The sequence below is a fragment of the Ceratosolen solmsi genome, unplaced genomic scaffold (genome assembly GCF_000503995.2).
Source record: "Ceratosolen solmsi marchali unplaced genomic scaffold, CerSol_1.0 scaffold28, whole genome shotgun sequence".
Classification (NCBI taxonomy): domain Eukaryota; kingdom Metazoa; phylum Arthropoda; class Insecta; order Hymenoptera; family Agaonidae; genus Ceratosolen; species Ceratosolen solmsi.
The window spans coordinates 2,688,425-2,710,099 of record NW_011948429.1 but is presented as its reverse complement, the minus strand read 5'-3'; the positions used below and the strand labels follow the sequence as shown (position 1 = coordinate 2,710,099).

At 32.4% G+C, this 21,675-nt stretch overlaps 1 protein-coding gene across 1 annotated transcript; it reads left to right on the top strand.

Annotated features, from left to right (window-relative positions):
• The first annotated feature begins 9,683 nt into the window (after positions 1-9,683).
• LOC105363773 (solute carrier family 22 member 3) lies at positions 9,684-21,600 on the top strand. Its single transcript, XM_011501544.1, has 9 exons — positions 9,684-9,960; positions 12,357-12,567; positions 14,555-14,813; positions 15,960-16,152; positions 16,885-17,103; positions 18,148-18,362; positions 19,163-19,338; positions 19,943-20,115; positions 21,119-21,600. The coding sequence occupies exons 1-9, from the start codon at positions 9,707-9,709 to the stop codon at positions 21,216-21,218; spliced, it is 1,800 nt and encodes a 599-aa protein (XP_011499846.1). The 5' UTR covers positions 9,684-9,706; the 3' UTR covers positions 21,219-21,600.
• Positions 21,601-21,675: the final 75 nt, after the last annotated feature.

Sequence of the window (21,675 nt, the reverse complement as noted above, 5' to 3'; positions counted from 1 at the left end):
TAAGACAATGTACGCATATGATTTAATTAGTTATAATATAATTTTATTAATTAAATGCTAGAAATATCTGGCAATCTTCTGAGTATTACTATTTTGAATATAAACTACTTTTTCAATTTGCTGTACATTAATTTATATGATGTATATATAGTATTATAAAATTTTCTTCTCAGACATAATAATTTTGAAAGGGTAAATGAGCTTTTTTCTATAAATTTTTTTAGATTATAAAGAGAAATAGGATGGGCAATTCGTTCCATATCATAATTCGTACAGTTTCAAACAACTTTCTATTAATATTTATCGTAAAGTCAATTATTTATATATATATATATATATATATATATATATATATATATATATATATATATCTTCTTTGAATTGTCTTATTTAACAAAAAGTTTATTTATCATACTTTAATGTCTATGATTAAAAAAAGAAGAAAAAAAAGTTCTGATGCGAAAATTTCTACTCATTTTAAGACCTTCGTACAAAGCAGAAGTAAATGAATGAAAAATGATTATCAGTAGAAAGATTTGTAGTAAGACAATTGAATTCACCGGCGTAATCGAGGCTGATAAAAAGATGTTATAGGCTTTTTATAAATATTTTTTTTTGTTGCAATTTTACATCAGATGTACATTGTGATTGACGCATTCACACTTGTCGTGGGAATTCTACATTGACACGAATGCCCTCTTAATCAAAGGCCGAGCACAGGCATTGCATAATCTAATATCGGCACACTCGTACGTTTTCTCGTGATTATTATTATAAAATATCGTAGCTAAGACAATATATATGTTTTTACTATCTTTCCTTTTTGTTTTTCTTTTGGAAACATACGTAAGAGATTATTTTATTCAAGAATTACAAGGCGGATTTATGTTATGTTGATAATGTTGTAATTATAAGACGAATATATTAAATTTGACAATTCACGGTTAATTCCTTGTTTAAAGCATGACAAGATATTAGAATGGCATTTCAGCGAGAAGAATATTTTACTTAAAACAATTACGAAATGTGATATATATATATATATATATATATATATATATATTCCATAGATCTTAAATATCCTTTTTGGAATATCAGAATTAAATTTGAACAAAAATCAAATTACAAGTAATTTAAATCATTATTAAGAATAGTATGTTAATAAGTATGCTTAATACACAAGCGCATAATAATTTAATAATTTCTTTTTTGAATTATATTCCATTTCAAGACGTCAATTAGGGAGGGAATACGTATAATTCATTTATTATAAAGAATAATAATTTGTATACCCGGTTGAATTAATAATTAATTCATCGAGTTTAATAACTCTGCAGACTGAGATTATGAATAAAAAAAAAAAATAAATAAAAATTATATTATAAGCTACGTAGTGTACAATATATATATATGTATGTATGTATGTATGTATGTATGTATGTATATGGAAATTATCATTTTACGGATCCTTCTTGTTATAAATTTATCAAAGAAACAAAAATCATTGTAAATTATTATTAATAAATGTATTTGCTATTTATAAAGAGAAGTTCGTGATTAAAAGTTAATTTAAATATTTTTAAAATTAATTATCTTTTAATAAAAATTGTCTTGGCTATTATTACTCGATCATTCTTTTTGTAATAAGTTCCATAAGATGGTTTTTTAAAAATTGCAATCAACAGTTAATAATTCAAATATTTACATAGTCTATGCTATCGATAAAATGATGAAATAATTTATATCCAGAAAAAAAAAAAGTTAAAATTACTCTAATTATTTATATATTCTGTATTTTAAAATGAAAATAAAAATATTATTATGCATAACAATGAAAAACGTAACAATGAAAATAAATATTTAATTTTATATTTGCAATATCGAAGAGTATAAGATGAAAATGATATAATTAAATTGACATGGAATTTTCGATATCGTATTTCTATGCTTATTCGAATGAAAATAAATATTTTATGAAATTTCTCTCTACGATAACTATTGCCTTTAAATATTTCAATGAAATCGAGTTTTAATTGAAAAATATTGAGTTTAAGGGTAGCAAAAATTTTATTAGAACGAAATTTAAATGTTATTTTATTTTGAAGCCATTGTAAGACTTTGATCCCCCAAAGTAAAAGCGATAAGAATATTCTAAATGTTGATTTTTCAGAGAAATAATATGAGATTAAAAATATTCTACCAAGTCTGATGACATTTTTGATAAATAAGTCATTATAATATATTCGCTAAAGAATAAGTATGCTGGAGTTGTATAGTCCATAATTAAAACTCGAATAATTAATAGGAATCCAAGATGGTCTGTGGGCAACATAAGGCAATGCCGAGATAAAATCAATAATGCCAATCGATTGCATCATTTATATATTTGTGTACACGTATGTTGAGTGCCATTAGGAGTATCGATAAAAATGAGGAGCACGATTAATCTAAACAATCTAAATTTCATGAAATCTAAATCTATACAGAATGTTAAACTGCATTATGGAGATTAACGTCGATGTGCTGTGAATTGTTTAACTTATTATATAGAACGACGTATTTGTACGTACTACATGGCGCAGTAATGTGAAATAAATAAGTTTGGAATTGATTGGCAAAAGGCTTGTCGAAGTTGCATGGTATCCTGGATTCTGTAAAATCAGCGTCCACGATGCTGAGCTCGAGTGCCGCACCTAACCTCAAAGTCGACGCGTGCTCGTTCCTCCAGAGTTGCCGGTACGGTACAGTGGAGCTCCTTTAGGTCGTCGAGGCCGTAGGGTTCACTACCAAGAGGACACCTCGACAGTGTAAGCGCAGTCAAATATAGGGTGGGAGGTTCCGATTTCTGTCCGGGTCTGCGTGATGAGGTGGACAATACGGTGAGGGCGGGGGGGGGAGGAAGGAGGGTGGTGGTGATGGTGATGATGGTGTGGCGGCGGTGGTGGTGGCGCGATAGGGGGTGGGAGGGAGAAAAAGGATAAACAGCGCCGTTGGCGAGGCCTCGTGTATAAAGGCCCGGCAGCGAACGCATGACGAAGCAGTCGATTTAAGCCCTCGGGGATTCGACGTTCGGCCGGTATTTGTGCGTGGCAGTCCCCCCACCCCAACACCCGTGCCAAATCCCAATGGCATATCGTAAGTCGCCGGGATCGTTATCGCGCGTGACTCGACCTTGGCCGAGAACTGTTGGTCCCGCTAGTCTCTGGCCGTACCCGCGTCTAAATTGGCGACGTGCAGTACGCGAGGCGGAGCGAGTTTCCCATCAGTGATTATCGAGGATTAGTAAATTAGTATTTCGGAGTAGTAGTAGTAGTGATTGACCGAACCTCGTCTGCTTATTACCGATTGGTACAGTCCTTTGTGTAGCCAGTGTATGTCTTTTGCACGATAATGACCTATGTGCTTTGTTTATGTAAGTGACACTGGATGCCGTGATTTTTTTGTTTTTTATTTGTTTTTTTTTTTTTTTGTTTTTTGTTTTTTGCTTTTTATGGTCGCTGTCGGGGAGGAGGCGACCGTTGGTGCAGTCAAACCTTGTAATATAAATGTGTCTGTTAAGGGCGATAGTGTTGTTCCTCGGGACAGGTCGCAATAATAATTGGTAATACGAGGTGGCGGTGGTGGTGGTGGTTACGGCGGCGGCACGCTGGCCTTCGAACCTCTACACACTTACATCGCTGGTTTTTGTAATAATTACATCGATGTTTTGCTGGAGGAAGAATATTCCATGCCCATATGAATAACTGGAAATGTTGTTTTGCATGTACGAGGAAGTTCTTGGTAGTAGAGTAGTAGTCTCTTGCTATTTCATAAGTAATTTAGGCTTTGTCGACCTTAATACATCGTATATATTATTGTACGTGATAAATAATGTAAACAGTTGTGTAAAATAATTTGACTGATTCAATTGTACTTTGGAACGAATGTGATTCGGTATCTTATAACGTGTATTTTAACAATTTGCGTCACGGATCAATCAAACAGGATCTTTTCAAATTGGACTTTTTATAAAAAATGTTACGAATATATTATAGTCGATGGGCTACTGAAATGACAATATTGGCGTGAAAAAAAAAGTTAAAATAATACTTTGCAATAATTTACGATGCGTAATTGATATTTATGGGCAGTTTAATGTACAAGATATATATATATATATATATATATATATATATTTGAACAATTTGTCTCATCGACAGCGAATATTATTTAAGCCCATTGTAACGTCTTAAACAATTGTGATTTCTTTAATGTGCTTGTTAATAAATGTAATATGTTTTCAAGAATTTTGCCGTACATTTGAAAGCTAATAAAGTAAAGTTAAATAAAACGTGGAGAACAAAAGCGAAGCTGGCTTACGAGTAATTTTACTCTACGAGAGATATTTGTCATGTAAAATTGCAAAGAAAAACATAACCTATTACCAGCAAGTGTCACTTTGGAAGAAATTATTTGGTAAGGCGAAAGGTTCTGAGAATTCGAGAATTGTACAGTGACTTAGAGATTTGATCGATGTCAACTTATCATGCGAATTGAATTCGATGCCATTCCAATGTTTATAATGAATTGTCCGCACAAAAGATTTGTAATACAGGCGCTTGTACGTGTGTGAGCGCCTGTTTGTGTTTGCACGTGCGCACGTAAGTATCTTTAATTCTTAAAAGACTTCGATTTATATGCGTATTTGTATTTAATAAATTTTTTATGCCGAAAAAATAAATACGAGTGAAAAAAGTGTTTATTCTTCACAATTAAAATACGGAGATAATATCAGAGATTGTTAATTCGTATGATTTAGTTATATGAACAATATTATGAATTTCATGGCATATTTTATAAATCCTTTAGACTAATGGAAATATTGAACATAATTTTTATAAACTGTAAATACATTAGTCATGATATTCAATATTTTCAGAATTACATACATATATGAAAATATAATTCATATATAAAAACATTTTTATGAGGAAGAATAACAAATACATAGAGTATATGTTATTAATACAATTATATTTAGTTATTGTATTCGTAAATATTATAAATTATATCAAGATATTTTAGTATTTTGCTGATTAATACGGAAATTTATAATTAAACTAACAGTAACGGGGTTCATTTAAGCACAATGGGAAATACTTATTAAATTTAATTTAGTTAATTAATCTATTGCATTTAATGTATGATTAAATATAATGTAATAACGTAATAATGTAATAATGTAATAATGAAAAATTGTACTATATATATGTATAGCTACTATAGCGTAGGTAACGGAAGAATAATATTTATATTAACAGTAATAAATCATAATTTCATCGACTAAATAATTTTCATTTAAATCAATAATTACAGTGATCGTGCAGATAAATTTGGTATATACGCGAGCTTGTAATAGTAATTGACTTTGATGTTAATTGTTTTAAATATTTTACATTCTTTCAATAATTTTGTCACTGGTGTAGTAATTATTATCTATATTAAGTTATTGCAATGTAAATTTATTAATTCATAATTAATCTATATTATGAGCCGACGAATAATATACGGTTATATGCTGTTTGCTAATTATGGAAATTTTATTATTATTTTTATAATCGAGATTTTTTTCACGTATAAGATAATTTGCAAAATTACATTTTAATTCGTGATAATAAACGACGAGTGCAATTAACCAGATATTAGAGTACTACTTAATAATCAAGTAATCAACTCTTTTCTAGAAAATATGAACGCTTACTATTAATAATTTATCATCTATTATAAAATACAAATAACGTAATTACTTGCATGCTGTACATCTGTTATTAACTAACAATGAATAACGAATATTAATTGGTGATATTTTCTCTAAAGAATTTAAAAATACGAATTTAGTCAGAATATATTTGGTTTTAGAAAACATTTGGAATGTTTTGGGGAAAAGATTCATCATTTATAAACTCTGTTTAAAAATTTATCTATTTAAAAAAAAAAAAAAAAAAAAAAAAAAAAATTATACCCCATTACGTATCATAAACAACCTGTTTTGTTTGTAAAGATTACAAAATACAATTGGACGCTCAAGTATGATATTTTTACATCTCAAATTCGTGAAATAACATTTAAGTCACTTTTTACTTCAATATTACAAATAATATTTTAAAATATTATAATTTATAATTTTTTAATACAGCATAAGTATTTATGTATTAGACTGAGTGTATAAAAGCTGCTATTGCGTTATTGCTAAGTTAGGAAAGTTTTGATATTTAGAAATCATAGAAAAATATATGATTTCCCAAATAGTTTAGTCAATATTCAATTAATAATAGTTTAATAAGCTTCCTAATCATGAGAAATTAATATGAAATTTAAATTACATTCTTAAATCTAACGATACCTATGATTACTATTGATTACCTGGTAAAATGACATTCTAGCTAATATTACAGAATAATCAGTAAAAATGATTTCTTCGTATAATGGAATTGATCGATTAAGATATTAAAGTCCATTGAATATCTAATAATTTGATCATCTCCGTTCTGTAAATTTCAAATTACAGATTAATTTCTATACAAAAAAGTAATACATCGAATCACTTATAAAATTAATCCCTACACACTACAATTTATAGTGAACAATTCTTCTAACAAAAAAGATCACCAGTAGTATGATGAAAAAGTATTATTTTATTTTGTACAAATTGTACATTCGCAATTAACATTTTTATTACACTAGTAAATTTATAAATTTACACGAATCTTAGGTAAAAAGGCAAGAAATGTAATAAATGTATGCGTAACAGAATACATTTAACTATTTTAAATTAAAATATGATTTATTATACATAATCTCACATCTTGATAATGTTTGAAGATGACAAAGATTTATATTTACCTGATTAATGGAATCTTTTAGTCAATTAATTACTCGCTTCTCGTGAAATAAATAAAATAAAATAAAAAATGATATGCCACACAGTTTATCGATAAATAGATTATAATAAAGTTAATTAGATAAATTTTTACTCCTCGTTGTTTAAGAATTTCGTCATTTTATGGACTTCTTCTTGGTGTTTGTAAGAGTATTGTTTTAATAGAAAAGCAGAATGACTTTGATAATTCCTTCTTATTCAATATAATAAAGTTGTTGCTGTTGCATCGCGAGTGTATAAAAATCATGTTCTTATCAATACATTAAATGAATTGTGCATTTTCAAGACAACGGAAGATCAGCGAATTCGCTATTTAAAATTATGCAATATTAATGATAAAGTTGAGTTTTAGTGAAATTTGGTCTGCCGAATGCAGGGATGAACAATGTCAATTTAAAAATCAGAACGACCAAGGCACTCTCAGCCGTACAAAACTTCTTTACTGCACACCCACGCGTTCACAATTATTCGTCTCGCGAATTACTGCGCCGCAAAAGATCTGGGCTTCTGCCAACCGACAACCATTACACCCAACCGATATCGATAATCCGCAATTTATGCTTACGAGAGATGATCGATTGTATGAATGTGCCGGGTCCGTCGACGCGCGCAGCAGTGAAACACAAAGGGGTCGCTTATACGCGAAACAAACAGGTGATAAAGCAGTGGCGCCTCTTTTTTCTCCGTCGGCTCTTTCATCGTGCACGTGGGTCGCGAGTAAGAGGTACGTGGATGGAGGATCGTTTATCCAATGAACACTCGATTTCTCGGGCTTGAATTATTTACGATGTGCGCGCCGTGCAATCGTCGCGAATAGTGAAGATATATTTTCAGTTTATTCTCTTATTCTGAATAGGACACGTGTATTTACCTGCTTGCTTACGCACTTTCTTACAATATTCAGGTGCTCGATTAGAAAAAGTGCTTAAAAGTGTTGAAAGGCCCTTCAACTAAATAATTATTAAGATCGCCGCTCTCATCTTGGTTCACATTGGGCGCAACCAAATACGTCCAAGTAAACGTAATACATTTGCCTCGCATTTCTTGTTAGTTTGATGAATAGTAAATTTATTTTTCCGATGGCTTAATAACAAAATACCATTTCACATGTAATTAAGGTAATTTTATACCGACGTTTTCTTATAAATAAAGCAAGTTAATCTGATAATATGACAATGAAATGCTAATGTATTTAAGATCTTTTTGTTCAATTAGTTATACTTTATTTATAAGTTATACACATGGTATAATAGGAAAGACATTGTTTGCATTATTAAGTTCATTGTTTAAAATTATTATTAAATCTTAAGATATTATTGTCATACCGATTATACATTTTAAATCAATTTAATTATTATTTCGCGACCTATAACAATAAATATGTTATCATTATTATTATTGCAATTACTTTTTACACATTAAACATAACTTGTTATTTCATTATTTATTAATCTTTCAAATTAATTAGGCTGGTAATATGATCGGGAAATACCAGTTTATGCATGTTTAGTTATTAATATGAATTGCACCTTTTTTTTTTTTTATTAAACGTAAAAAACTTGATACGAATCTATTAAAAATAGACAAAATTTCCGCAAGCAATAGTTTAACAAATAATTCTCAGTATTAGATAATGATCTGTAAATTTATTACTTAATTTCTTTTTAACAATCGACGAATACCATTTTTTATCTATTATATGCACTACATTTTTATCACAATTTGAAGCTGTGCTTATCAAAGCCTTAATATATTAAAATGATAATATTATCTTGCGCTTATTGTAATAAAAATATGTACAATTAGCTACTTACTTATCTATCAACAAACTCAACATTAATGACAATTTTAATTGCAGCAATAATTTATTTAACGAATTTATTTTGAGTACTAAGTTTTAAAAAAATCTTTTCACTCTGTTTACTATTTAAACAATTTATGTATAATTAACTTAAGTATTGATACTCTTGATTATAACATTATTGAAGAAAAATAGTTAGAATAGTCATAAAGAAATTGAAAATCTTGATGTATAATAAGATTATTATTTAACTTTATGAGAAAGATAGGTTTCAAAATAGGCGAGCCGGTGTTTTTATAAATCAATAATCCATCGGTTTAAAAATGCCTTGGAAGAAATTAATTTTAATTTGGCGATATAGTAGTCCATATTCTTATTCGTAAATGTAAAACGCAACATTCAATTATTTCTTTCTCTTTGTGTAATATTAAAAACCGATTGTCTACATCTTCTCGTGCAAATGTAACTTATCTGAGAATCCATTCTTATTAAAACTCTAACTATAAATTTAAAAGCCAGGAGCTTAGCTTCATACTTAGGGTCGTATAAATTGTTGGTTAGCTCAAGTGACTTTTCCAGTGATGGTAAAAATGTTATTTTTCTATTAAACAGCTAGATTTGAAAGAATAGAAAATTTTAAGAATTGAAAATTTGATTGAACAAAACGTCTCTTTTAACCTTGACGTCTTATCATTTAGCGTTTGAAATTGCAATATGTCTCGCGTAGTTTAAGCAGATACATTTTAAATTAGTAATATTGAAATAAAATAATACCAAGTTCAGAGGCTGAATAGCGGATCTGTTGATCCTCATTGCAAGGAGCGACGTCCAACACCGACACTCAAAGACGTCAGTCGGATGTCTAAATTAACATTTGTCGTTGTTTTCAGCAGCAGCAGCAACAGCAGCAACAGCAGCAACAGCAGCAACAGCAGCAACAGCAACAGCAGCAACAGCAACAGCAACGTAATTATAACTAGAGCGACATGACTTTGACGATGGATAAGAAGAAGGCGGAGGAGGGAGGCGAGAATCGACCAAGGATCGAGACCTTCGACGACATACTGCCGTATATTGGTGAAGCCGGCAGGTATCAGTGGTTCCTCTTCGTCATCCTACTGCCCTTTACCTTCGTCTACGCCTTCCTGTACTTCGCCCAGTTCTTCATTACCCTAATACCGGAGGAATATTGGTGCACGGTGCCCGAGTTCGCCAATACCAATCTCACGGACTTCGAGAAGTAAGTAGACGTTCTTCCGCTTCCTTATTTTCGCGTATCTCGTCCGTTTTAAACGCTAATGGGACGTAGTAATGGCCACGTGTTTCCAGAAATTTATCCTTAGAAAAACGACACTCGGTGATTCAGTAGTTACTTGAGCGCGTAAAACGTCGTTCTCTCTAGTTCAACAAACGAGTCATGCGCGCTAATTAGCCGGCCCGCAATTATTCCTTGTACTGTTATTCTTTCGTAAATTGTAATGCCCGTTAATTATATTAATGCTTTTATCTTTGTAAAATCTTTCGAGCCGCTTTATGCCGAAGCTAGCTAATATAATATAAAAATTTTCTAATCTCTCTCGCCAATTCTCAACCGAGTAGATTTTTTTTTTTTTTTTTTCTTATTACTTCAAAATTAGCTGTTACGGCTAGCAGTAATAAACAGTTTTTTATTATTTTATATGAATTACCGTGTGTCGAAACTTCTGCAGCTGCAGATGCGTATCTTAAAGAGTTTCGCAAAAAAAGAAAGAGAGAGAAAAAAAAATGGTTAAAAACTCATGCGTACCGTAAGTAAGCTCAAGGAGATTAAAAATTACTTGCAGTACACGAGCTGCGTTACAAGAAAAGCAGAATTATAAATTGACGGTCCTAAGAAGGAGTAAAACCAGAACAACGGGTGAAAAAGAGAAAACAAACGGTTTGCGCAAAATTCTCTTAAAGCGTTTGGTTTTTTGTCGACAGAAGCGTGCCTCGTAAGAAACAGGCCGCGGCTCTGGTTTATTGGATGAAAGAAAAAATAAATATATAATGAATGGACATGCAAAAGCAGTGACATTCGCGGTAGCGCTTGGCCAAGTAAAGTACCCACGTACGCGAACAATTCCATTGGATTATCGTATTATCAGCGCGAGTAAAGGGAAAAAAACCAAACAATGTGCGCTCATGGAAATGGGCAAAAAGCGGCTGATAACCTTTGCGTCACTGTGCTCACGGGCGATCAGCTGTTATTTATATTCTGGGATAATGAGAAAATTGAGCTTGGCAACGAAGAAAAAACATAATAATAATAATAATAATAATAAACCACGGGCTCGCTAAAGTACGTGGAACACGCGCAGCAGACATAACTTGGCACGTAGACACTTTGTGCGTGCACCAGCATTGTGGAAAAAATTTAATTAAATATGTGTCAATAGCGAATATTCGTGCGAGCCAGTGCTCGTTAAAAGTCGGATATTTTCGTGAATTTGATATTAAAAAAAAAAAAAAAAAAAATAAGAAAAAGAAATTGATATTAATAAAAGTGAAAATTTGTATTTTAAACGTTTAATTATTGATGCATCATTCTCATGAATATTTAAGATTAGATAATAGGTCTCTTAGATTATATAATAATAATAATAATAATAATAATAATAATAATAACAATAACAATAACAATAACAATAACAATAACAATAACAATAACAATAACAATAACAATAACAATAACAATAACAATAATAATAACAATAATAATAATAATAAGTTAAAAACAAACAAAGAAAGAATAAAAACACATATTTAATAGCACTGCTAATGTTATTGTTGTATGGGTAGTAAGAAAAATTTTTGTTTGAATATTTAAATTTAATTTAAATGCATCTCTTAAGAAACAACAAGGCTTATTATTAATATTGTTTAAAAATGATACTAAGACCGATGTGATTGGAAAGTATATTTACTGTTTGTGAAAAATAAATTGTTACGTGACGATGATGCGAATTTACCTCTTTATCTTTCTAATGATAAAGACCGTACAAATACAAATCTATTTTAAGTAAATCAAATATGCATGAAATGTATGAGAAGGTAAGCTTTACTTTCATCTTTTGATTGTCTCATTCAGTTAGTGAGTTAAATAGTATCACAGATCGTTACTTCAACACTCGCAATCGTTATAAGTTCCTTCATTCTAAGAAAATAATTCATCTTAATCGATGATCAACTTAACAGATTTTATGTCGTACGTGATTCTATACCGTAAAGTTTTCAAGTTTTTAAAAGTATCTATGATAAATTAATTTAATGATATAACATTGATTCCCATGCACCCATCGATATACACTGTATTGAAATGGAACGCCCGGCTATACGAATTCATTCAAATGACATCGAATTATTATCGCAACGCTTAATACATCGCCTTACATTATCATCTCTGCTTTAATTACAATCGGCCCTTAGAAAGATTTTTATTTATCCGGCAATTGCAATAGAACAACATTTTTTTACAATATTTTTTTCACCATTGGTTAATAATTACCACCACCACGCCATGGCGCCTCATAAAACGTTAATGGCAATCGATGAGGTCCGACAAGCTTAGACAAACAAGATTACAATAAAGATATTGCCTTCCTCTCTGTCTCGCAGGATAGCACTGTCGGTGCCACCAATACCAAAAGAAGAGAAAAGCAGCGAGAGCCACACGGCCTACTCGAGATGCACCATGTACATAACAAATTATACGCAAGTCCTGCAATCGGGTCGCAAGACGGCTGATGCCGACTGGGCGATTGGACATTGTCAGCATGGCTGGACCTTCAATCAGACCAACATTCCTTATCTCTCAATTGCCGCTGAGGTAGGCTTATCCATGCGATCGTTGCGATTTTCTCGCCGGATGCGTAGCTTCGTGATTAGAGGAGGGACGAGCGGACGCGCGAGGTGGGGCTGTGACGGGATGATTGGGCGGGACCGACGGCTATCAAATATCACAATGCAATGCTAACGGGAGCGTAATAGCTTTTCTTAGTCGATTAAGACAATCACTTTATCCGTCCATTGATATATCGAGAGCGGAGAGATAATTTTTTTCCAACGCGTCTCCGTCGCTCTGGCCTCAAAAGCCAGCCTCTCGGTTATCCCCTTTCAAAATGCACTTTTATCTTAGTTCCGCGAAGGACGGTAAGAATTCTACGTACTCTAATGACGACGGACGTGAATAAAAATCATAGTCCCGTGTAATGCTATAATTTATAAATTGTACGCTTAAATGGAAATCAAAGCGTAATTTGCTTATGTTAAAAGACCACCACCCGTTCCATTTAATTATTACAATATTACACCCGAAGGATTTTCAAGCATCGGTTTATAGGCTTTTATTCGCTTTTGTCAATGCTATATTCAATATAAATATTATTTAAGTGCGATTTTTTTTTTTTTTTTTAATCAGAGCCGCCGTTGAATCATACAAGTACGTTAATATAATAGAAATTAACGACTCGCATAAAGGCTGCGCGTCTAAATAATTTAATATATCATTTTCCATATTTGTAAATTTAACGATCGTAAAGACCTTTCAATATTCTATATTATATATCGACGATTATATTATAAATCACGTGTTTATGCATTTGTTGGATTATTATGCGAAATAAAGTGAATCGTCAAATTTTGCGAAATTACATGTTGAATCTTTATATCGATCTAAAGTATTCTCCTTTATAAAATAATTGAGGACTGCTTTGAACTTGAAATTATCGTAAGATCGCCGTTTCGTTAATCTTTTAATAATCTTCGATAATTATCTACGCATCATTATGATTTTAATCGTGTAAATTACTTTCGTGCAATAGCCAAGACCAAATGAGATATTTACAAAGCAAATTGTACCTTATAGATACACTTGTAGATAATTATAATACTTGTTTCGCTGATGTAACACAATTATTATTATTATTATTATACATCTGCTACAATATATATATATATATATATATATATATATATATATATATATATATATAATATCGGAAGTCTTAAAAAGATAAACATTTCCTATCCAAGAGATGATTTGCATTTGTTCATCGTACTATAAATCATTTGTAATTAAATGGAAAATGAATTTTATAGGACATTTTTATTGATTTTTTTTTTTTTTTTTTTTAATAATAAAAATCTTATTAAAAGGATGAATTTTTACAGCAGAGCTATACATGTCAAATATAATATGTGACATAACCAATTTAAATACTTGATACTAATTTCATTGAAGACGAAATTGAATTCCTATTATTCGGGATATATATATATATATATATATATATATTCTGCAGTATCTTTATATTCTAATTAAAATCAGTGTTCGATAAGATTTCGAAAGTTGTAACAAACAAAGTTGTAATATACAATTTGAGTGAAGCTGATGGAGAGCCAACGAATATCTTTATATTTTGAAACGACGTAATACAACTTTTATAGAATATAACCGTGGAAATGACAGCACTACGAGATATGAATCTTTTCATTCGCAATTGCATTAAGGATTACAAAATTAAAAAGTGTATTACTAACCATTAAAACGTAAGCTCTGCATCCAATAAGTGTCGCGCGAAAATGCGTCGGTGCTTTTAACGGCGAACTTAACTCTTAACTTATCACGACGAAACCTGCACGGAAAGTCAATAGAGCAAAGCAATAATGAGCTCAGCCATAAGGAAAGGGCAGATTTTGCGGGCGCGAGTTGTCTAATTGACAATTAACAAAACGAGATTAAGGCAAAATATGCAAGAGAATGAGAGAAACTAGGAGGATGGAATTGCTAGGAGGTCCGTTTGTTTGTTGGGCAGCTCGAGTGGGTGTGCGACCGGGCATACCTAGGGACGGCGGCCCAATCGGCCTTCTTCGTCGGCAGCATCGTCGGTGGCCTCATATTCGGCTACATAGCCGATCATTACGGTCGACTTCCCGCCCTCATTGCTTGCAATAGCGTCGGCTTCTTCGCCTCCATCGCAACCGCCTTCTGCAACAGCTTCTGGACATTCGCCCTCGCTCGATTTATCGTCGGCACATCGTTCGATAACTGCTTCAATATCATCTTCATCATCGGTACGTATTTATTATGCGCTTCGGGACTCATTGCCAATGCTTTTTTTGTTCTTCGATTTGCTCTGTAGCGCAAAGCTTTTGTCCGGGACAGAGAAAAGCGCACAGGGAATTGAAAAGATCGGAAGCACTTGAGCGCCGGAGGTTACGCTGGGTTGACCGAGTAGGGGCAACATAATATGCCTTAAAAGGGGCAGACTTTAATATGGAAAGAATTAATTTGTTCAAACGCTTAGAATACAATGTCAATAAGTAATATAATGAATGCCCTCCCTCGCTTAAAATGCTCAATATGTAAAATTCAATTGATGTTATGAATTTTAATGACAATAAGCTATTTAGCCATTTATTTCAACAGAGTGTTTATCGCTTAAATTTCATACGTCTAGCGCTAATTGCAATGAATCGAAGCAAAGGATAAAAATTAATTGCATTGAAGCGCGCTTTAGGCCGGAATATATTAACATTGATTCTACGAATTTTCAATATTATTCGATCAAATTAATTTCATGTAAATCAATTCAAATCGAAGACAACGATAAGAAAGAAAAAGTGTCTTAAATGTAATATGAAAACTTATGAAAACATTTTTATAATTATACGAATGAATGGGACAAATATATTGTAATAAACAAAAAAAAAAAAAAAAAAAAAAGTTGTTTTCCTGCAGTATTGTGCATTATGCATAAAATGTAGTCGAGTAACTAATTTTTTTATAACAGTTACTACTATATTCTATATTACAGACACGGGCGCGCGCGTGCGTGCTCACACACACGCGTATATATTTGAATTTTAATAATTGACGTGTTTTCATTCGTTTATGATGTAAAGATAAGAAACAAACGCAAAAAAAAAGAAGAATATTGTCTAAAAATAATGGTAATAGATAATTGAGCATTAATAATAATAAAGTTACTTTGCAATTTTTCAGCACGAAGAACGTCAGTTATATTATTTTTATTTTTTACTTAATTAAATTTCTTTACCATCGATTTACCTATTTTTGTTTCTAACTATCGTATTTATTTTAAAACTGCACACAATACGTTCATTATGGCTTATATTTCGTTGAAAAAATTAACGATTTACTTTAATCACAATTTTCCTTTCTCGTGCTTCTTTATTTTCGTTTGGCACTACGTTCAGTAATCGAATACGTGGGGCCAAAGTACAGAACCCTAATGGCGAATATGTCCTTCGGAATATATTTTGCGTTCGCCGCCAGCATATTGCCTTGGATCGCCTATTGGACAGCGAATTGGAAAATTTTGAGCGTCATCAGTGCGCTTCCCCTCGTAGTCGCTTTCATCACCCCGTGGATTGTTCCCGAGAGTGCCAGGTATTTATTTATTGTCGATTGATTTAAAATTATTTGCATTATTGGCAGATATCGATTAAGATGCTTTAGAAAATCACTATCTCATCCAATCTCTAGCCACGTATTAACTAATTTACACATTGGAAGAATGGAAATCCTATTTCTTGGATTACAGAGTACGTTTATTACACACGTGTTTTGTATTTATGTTGAATCAATATAATAAATAATGCTTTTAATAATTCAACAAACCTTGCGACATAATGTTTAATAAAGAAAACCTTTATCGAGTGCGTTGAAAAAAATCACTTTGCGCGTATGGCCTTTACTTTTGTCAAATGCCTATATAATTATCAATTAGATATTAACATATACAATACAACTCTCTATTAAACAATCAAAAGTGTTCGTTTGTATTGATAAGAATTTCGACGATTCCCTCGTCGTCTAATCGAGTGGATTAATTTTTGAAAAGCAAAATACTCAAGTTTACGATTTATATATTTTCCAGACGTGCCGGTGTAAAAAAGAAAAAACAACAAAAACAAAAAAAGAATAAAACAAAAAAGAAAAAACAAAAAAAAAAAAAAACAAAGTAACTTGAATAGGCCGAAATTATTAATGTAATGATTTGTAGCCGATTAACCCAACGAATCAATGTCATGAAAAAGTTAGCCGAGTTTCTCTATTTGCCTTAATCAACGATTTTCAAATCAACATCCCTTTAAAATTGTATTCTATTGCCACCACCAGATGGTATATAACAAACGGCCGCGTGGACAAAGCCGTGGAGATGCTGAAGAGGTTCGAGAAAGTTAACAAGAAGACCGTCGAGCCCGAAGTTTACGAGGAATTCGAGAAGAGCTGCAACACAATGATCAGCAAGGACAAGTCCCACAACAACTACACGGTTCTCGACTTGTTCAAATTGCCGAGGCTCGGGCGTATCACAGTCGTCCTCATCATTTACTGGCGAGTGTCTGCACTTATTTTATACTCACGGCTTCGCGTCTTTGACCAATAGCTGCTGCGAGCCATGACAATCCTCTTTTATTACATGTGACCTGTAATTGTAAGAAAATCGATCCGCTCTCTTCTCGCGCATAATAATTTGTCTTTGATAACGTATATATTAAAAGACCAAAACAAAACAAAACAAAACAACAACAAAAAAAAAAACAAAAAAAAAAACAAAAAAAAAAACAAAAAAAAAATGATGGTTTACATTGCCTTGCTTTGTAGCTTTGTAGTACGTCAGGAGACTTGTAATAACTTGAAATTTTAACGATTGTTTATTGTATAATCAATTAGTTACGATTAGATAATTAACAATTGATCGGCGACTGTAGCTATTATTCGAGTGAAGCGAAGCATTTCATTATTATACTTGACGTGTGTGATTTTTCTTTTATATACAAATTATATAAAATATACGAAATATTAATGAAAATTTTTATAGGTCAAATATTGTGCAGTTTGATAAAGTAATGGTAATAAATACTACTACTACTACTACTACTACTACTACTACTACTACTACTACTACTACTACTACTACTACTACTACTACTACTACTACTACTATTGTTATTATTATTATTATTAGTGTCTAAATGCATACTGTTTACGGTTCAAGTGTCATCGAGTAAGAAAGTCGATTTAGTAATTGCTTATATACTTACTTACTTCGTCCTTTAATATTATTTTCATTTACATTATCAAGAAAAAAACAAACGTCAGGAGGTTAAATTTTTCCGTTTTAGCGAGGCCACGAATACAATATACAAAATAAATCCTAATTACAACACAACAAAATTATCTATACGCATTTGCTTGTTCCTCCTCTCATCATTCTCCATAGAGATACGAATGAAAAGTCATCGCTCTACTGGACTAAAAAAAAAAAGTGCCTCGTCTGGAAGCGTGGAGAGCCCTCGATATCTGCAGTCCTTGTACGGACAACTCGAAATTCACAAATCGATTAATGTTCTTCCTTTTTTTTTTTTTTATTGTCAGGCTACTCATTATCCTAGTATTCGACGGGCACGTGTGGAATATGAAGCTATTACATCCGGACGTGTTTACGTCGTTCTCGTTGGCCTCGATAACCGAACTGCCCGCGGCCATAATCCTAGCTCTCTTCCTGGACAGATGGGGTCGACGTTGGATGGGCTTCTTCTCCATGATCATCTGCGGCATCTTCTCTCTCGCCGCGCTCGCCTTGCCCAAAGGTGCGTACGCAAAATATCCAAACTCATTAACATTCATACGCCGACATTCAAACGACTATTTACGAGATTATTTACGATTGTCAATGATTTTCAATGCACATGCGGACGTCTCTCACTCCGACATATCCAGTAATTTTAACTTGGATCGATCTCTCATTATTTCGAAAGAAAGCCTGGTTATTTCATCTCCTTTCCTTATTCGTCATTACTTCACATTACTCCTAGCCTCGCTATATACTTGTACATTAGGTATGATGTAGAAGAATGACGCACTTCTTTCATAATTCTAGGGTACAAACATTGGCTCATTCAACGCGCATTGCTCTACGCAGATTTTTAAACAATGAGACTTTTAGAATTATTGTATTATTTCATTAAAGTGAAGAAACTGCGATACATATGTATATAGTGATTAATTTCATGGCGGAAAAGTTTAAACATTATCGTGAAATAAAATAGGAAGATTATAAGTAGTAGTCGATATTTCCAGTAATAGTAAGTTCAATTAGCAATTAATCTGTTGCAAATTGCAATTAATAAGGAGATTCACGATCAATCGAACAAATTATACATAAATGAAAATTTTAATATTTTCCCAGTTCACGTTGCCATTCCTATCCTACATTAATCATTAAATCCACTAATCATTTCGTCCTTAACAACATAAATAACTTTCCTCCATGTGCGTCCCGTCCCAACAATTAGGGCTAATCCGCGGTATCCCCCCTCCCCTCCCCACCCTCACCTTGACAATCACTCTGTGCCCCGTTTTAATAATAACTATGGGGATGACGTTGCAGGTGCACCGGCAATGTCCATGGCGATCCTCGCTCGCCTTGGCGTCAACATCGCCGCCAACATTGGCTTCCAGTATGCCGCGGAAATGCTGCCGACGGTCGTGCGCGCCCAGGGCGTGTCACTCATCCACATTATCGGCTACTTCGCCCACATTATCGGGCCTTACGTTGTGTACTTGGTGAGTCGAATGGGACCGAACACGACGACCATAAGCATCGCGCGCATTACCAATGATTCGAAGCGAGATTTTTAAAACCTCGATCGATTAACGAATTGCAATGCTCGTTTCTCGTACATCGATCGGCTTTACAATTATCCATCGGCCAATTGACCCGAGCATTAATCATCAAGAATTTTTAGCCAATACTTTATTACGCTGATTTATTTATTTTTTTTTGTTTTTTGTTTCCTTCTTTCTTTCTTTCATTCTCTTTCGAACTTTGTTTGATAAATAGAGTGCAGTTACGTGTTGCACATCGATTCTTGCAACTTAAAATTCGATAGTCATAATAATTTTAATAAATCCGAATAAGAGTTAGTAAAAATGAAAAGAACAAGATGTATTAAGGTAAGGAGAAAAGTTTGATGCATTAAGTATAATTCGCAAAAGACTCGCGCGCGCTTATTATATAAAAAATTAAAAAGCATTGGTATAAAACGAATTGTAATTATCGTGAAAAGATGAAAATGTAATTTACTTTGGCGTTCGAGCGACGGTGGCAACGTCGTCGTACTGATTCTACCATTAGCTGGCGATTTTAATGATTCCGGGATGCTTGCAGGCAAAGGCTCATGAGTCGCTGCCTCTCATAGTCCTTGGCAGTCTATCCATTATCGACGCCTCGCTCACGCTTACTTTACCGGAAACATTGGACCAGGAACTTCCCGAGACGCTCGACGAGGGCAACGAGTTTGGCCGGGAGCAGAGCTTCTGGTGGATTCCCTGTGTAAAAACGTAAGCACACCGACATTATGTTGCTATGTGCATAAGGAATAAATAAATTCATCAAAGAACGATTGTTCACACCGTCTCTCATATATTTTAGGGCCAACATATTTGTTTTCGATAAGCAATGAAAATATAATTTCATCTGTTTTTTTTTTTTTTTTTTTTTTTTTTTTTTTTTTTCCCTCTATTTAAATTATGGCGCTCCGTAGTTTGCCGATAATATCGTATCGGGTCGAATGATTTCTGATTGTAATTCTTGGAATTTATTAGTTATTGAAATTCAACACTCGCTCGGTTATTTTAACTTTCAATTTTTATAAATATTATTCCGGATCGGCGGTTAATCTTATTAAGAACTGAAATTATATTTTTGATGTATCCGTGGTAATGTCAGCGTTAACGGCCCCATAATATATGATTATACATTACACAATGAATTTAATGTCTCGATTTTCTGATTAATAATTTTAAAAAGATTTTTACAATTTAAATATTATTCGACATATTCCGTTTTATAATAATATTTATTATTATACGATGTGCCATGTACATTAATAATTATTTCATTTATTATTCAGTATAGTCGGATGAACTATTTGCTATGAGTATCTCGACTAAAGAAATAATTAATTATAATTTAAAATTTTCTACCTCAATTACCAGCCAGTATTTATAATGCGAAATTTTGTTTATTTTACTTGAAGTGTTAAAACGGTATCGAATTTCCATTATTAGCGTTACGTACATTAGCCACAATACACGTTTGAGATAAAGAATTTCAGTATAAATTGATTTTCTTTATAAAATCAAAATTATACGTATAATCAGTAATTGTTTCATTAAATGTATAATTAAATGACATAATTAATAAATGTATAATTATTTTAAAAACTTATAATTCTTATACGTGTTAAGTTGGACTTTATTCAGTCATAGAATCGTGTAATTTAAAAATTTTCTTTTGTTTTTAAATTTATTGTACCGATAACATTACTCGTTGTACTCGCAGATCACCAGAGAAGAAGAAGAAATACAGAAGGAAGCTCGGCGCCACGAATGCCGGCTTCAATCCCGGTAGCTTACAGAGGATCGAGTCGACGAGATTATAACAAAAAATATGTCCTGTCTGTAACATATGCATTCGACGCGTATATGCAGCTCTGCGAATATTCTCAGCTAATGCAAACATGCATCGGCGGATCCTCGAAATCTCCTTCTTTCAAAAGTGGGATATAAAATATGAAGGAACATTGAAGCGAGTGCAGTGGCACTCGGCTATATTTTTCTCGTATGAGTTGTGAGTTACAAATTCACGTATGATTCGTGTTCTCGCATTTATATACGAGGAAATTTTACGTAAGAACGGTATGAAAAAGACAAGAGTGTCGAATTTTTAAAGTTATAACCAAAGGATAGGAGGAAACGGTATTAAATAATCGATAATGAAATTAACAACACTAGTGAAAGAGACCAACAGGATATGAAAAATAAATAGGCTTACTGTGATTTATAGATTTTCTTTTCTTTTTTTTTTCTCTATTTCGTTTTTGTGTTTTTTTTTTTGGT

What these genes read in the sequence shown, in the direction of transcription:
- LOC105363773 (XM_011501544.1), top strand. Translation starts at nt 9,707, where the DNA reads ATGACTTTGACGATGGATAAGAAGAAGGCGGAGGAGGGAGGCGAGAAT. An exon ending in CAATATCATCTTCATCATCG is followed by an intron (nt 14,814 to 15,959) that starts GTACGTATTTAT and finishes CACTACGTTCAG; the next exon opens with TAATCGAATACGTGGGGCCA. An exon ending in GTCGTCCTCATCATTTACTG is followed by an intron (nt 17,104 to 18,147) that starts GCGAGTGTCTGC and finishes TTTTATTGTCAG; the next exon opens with GCTACTCATTATCCTAGTAT.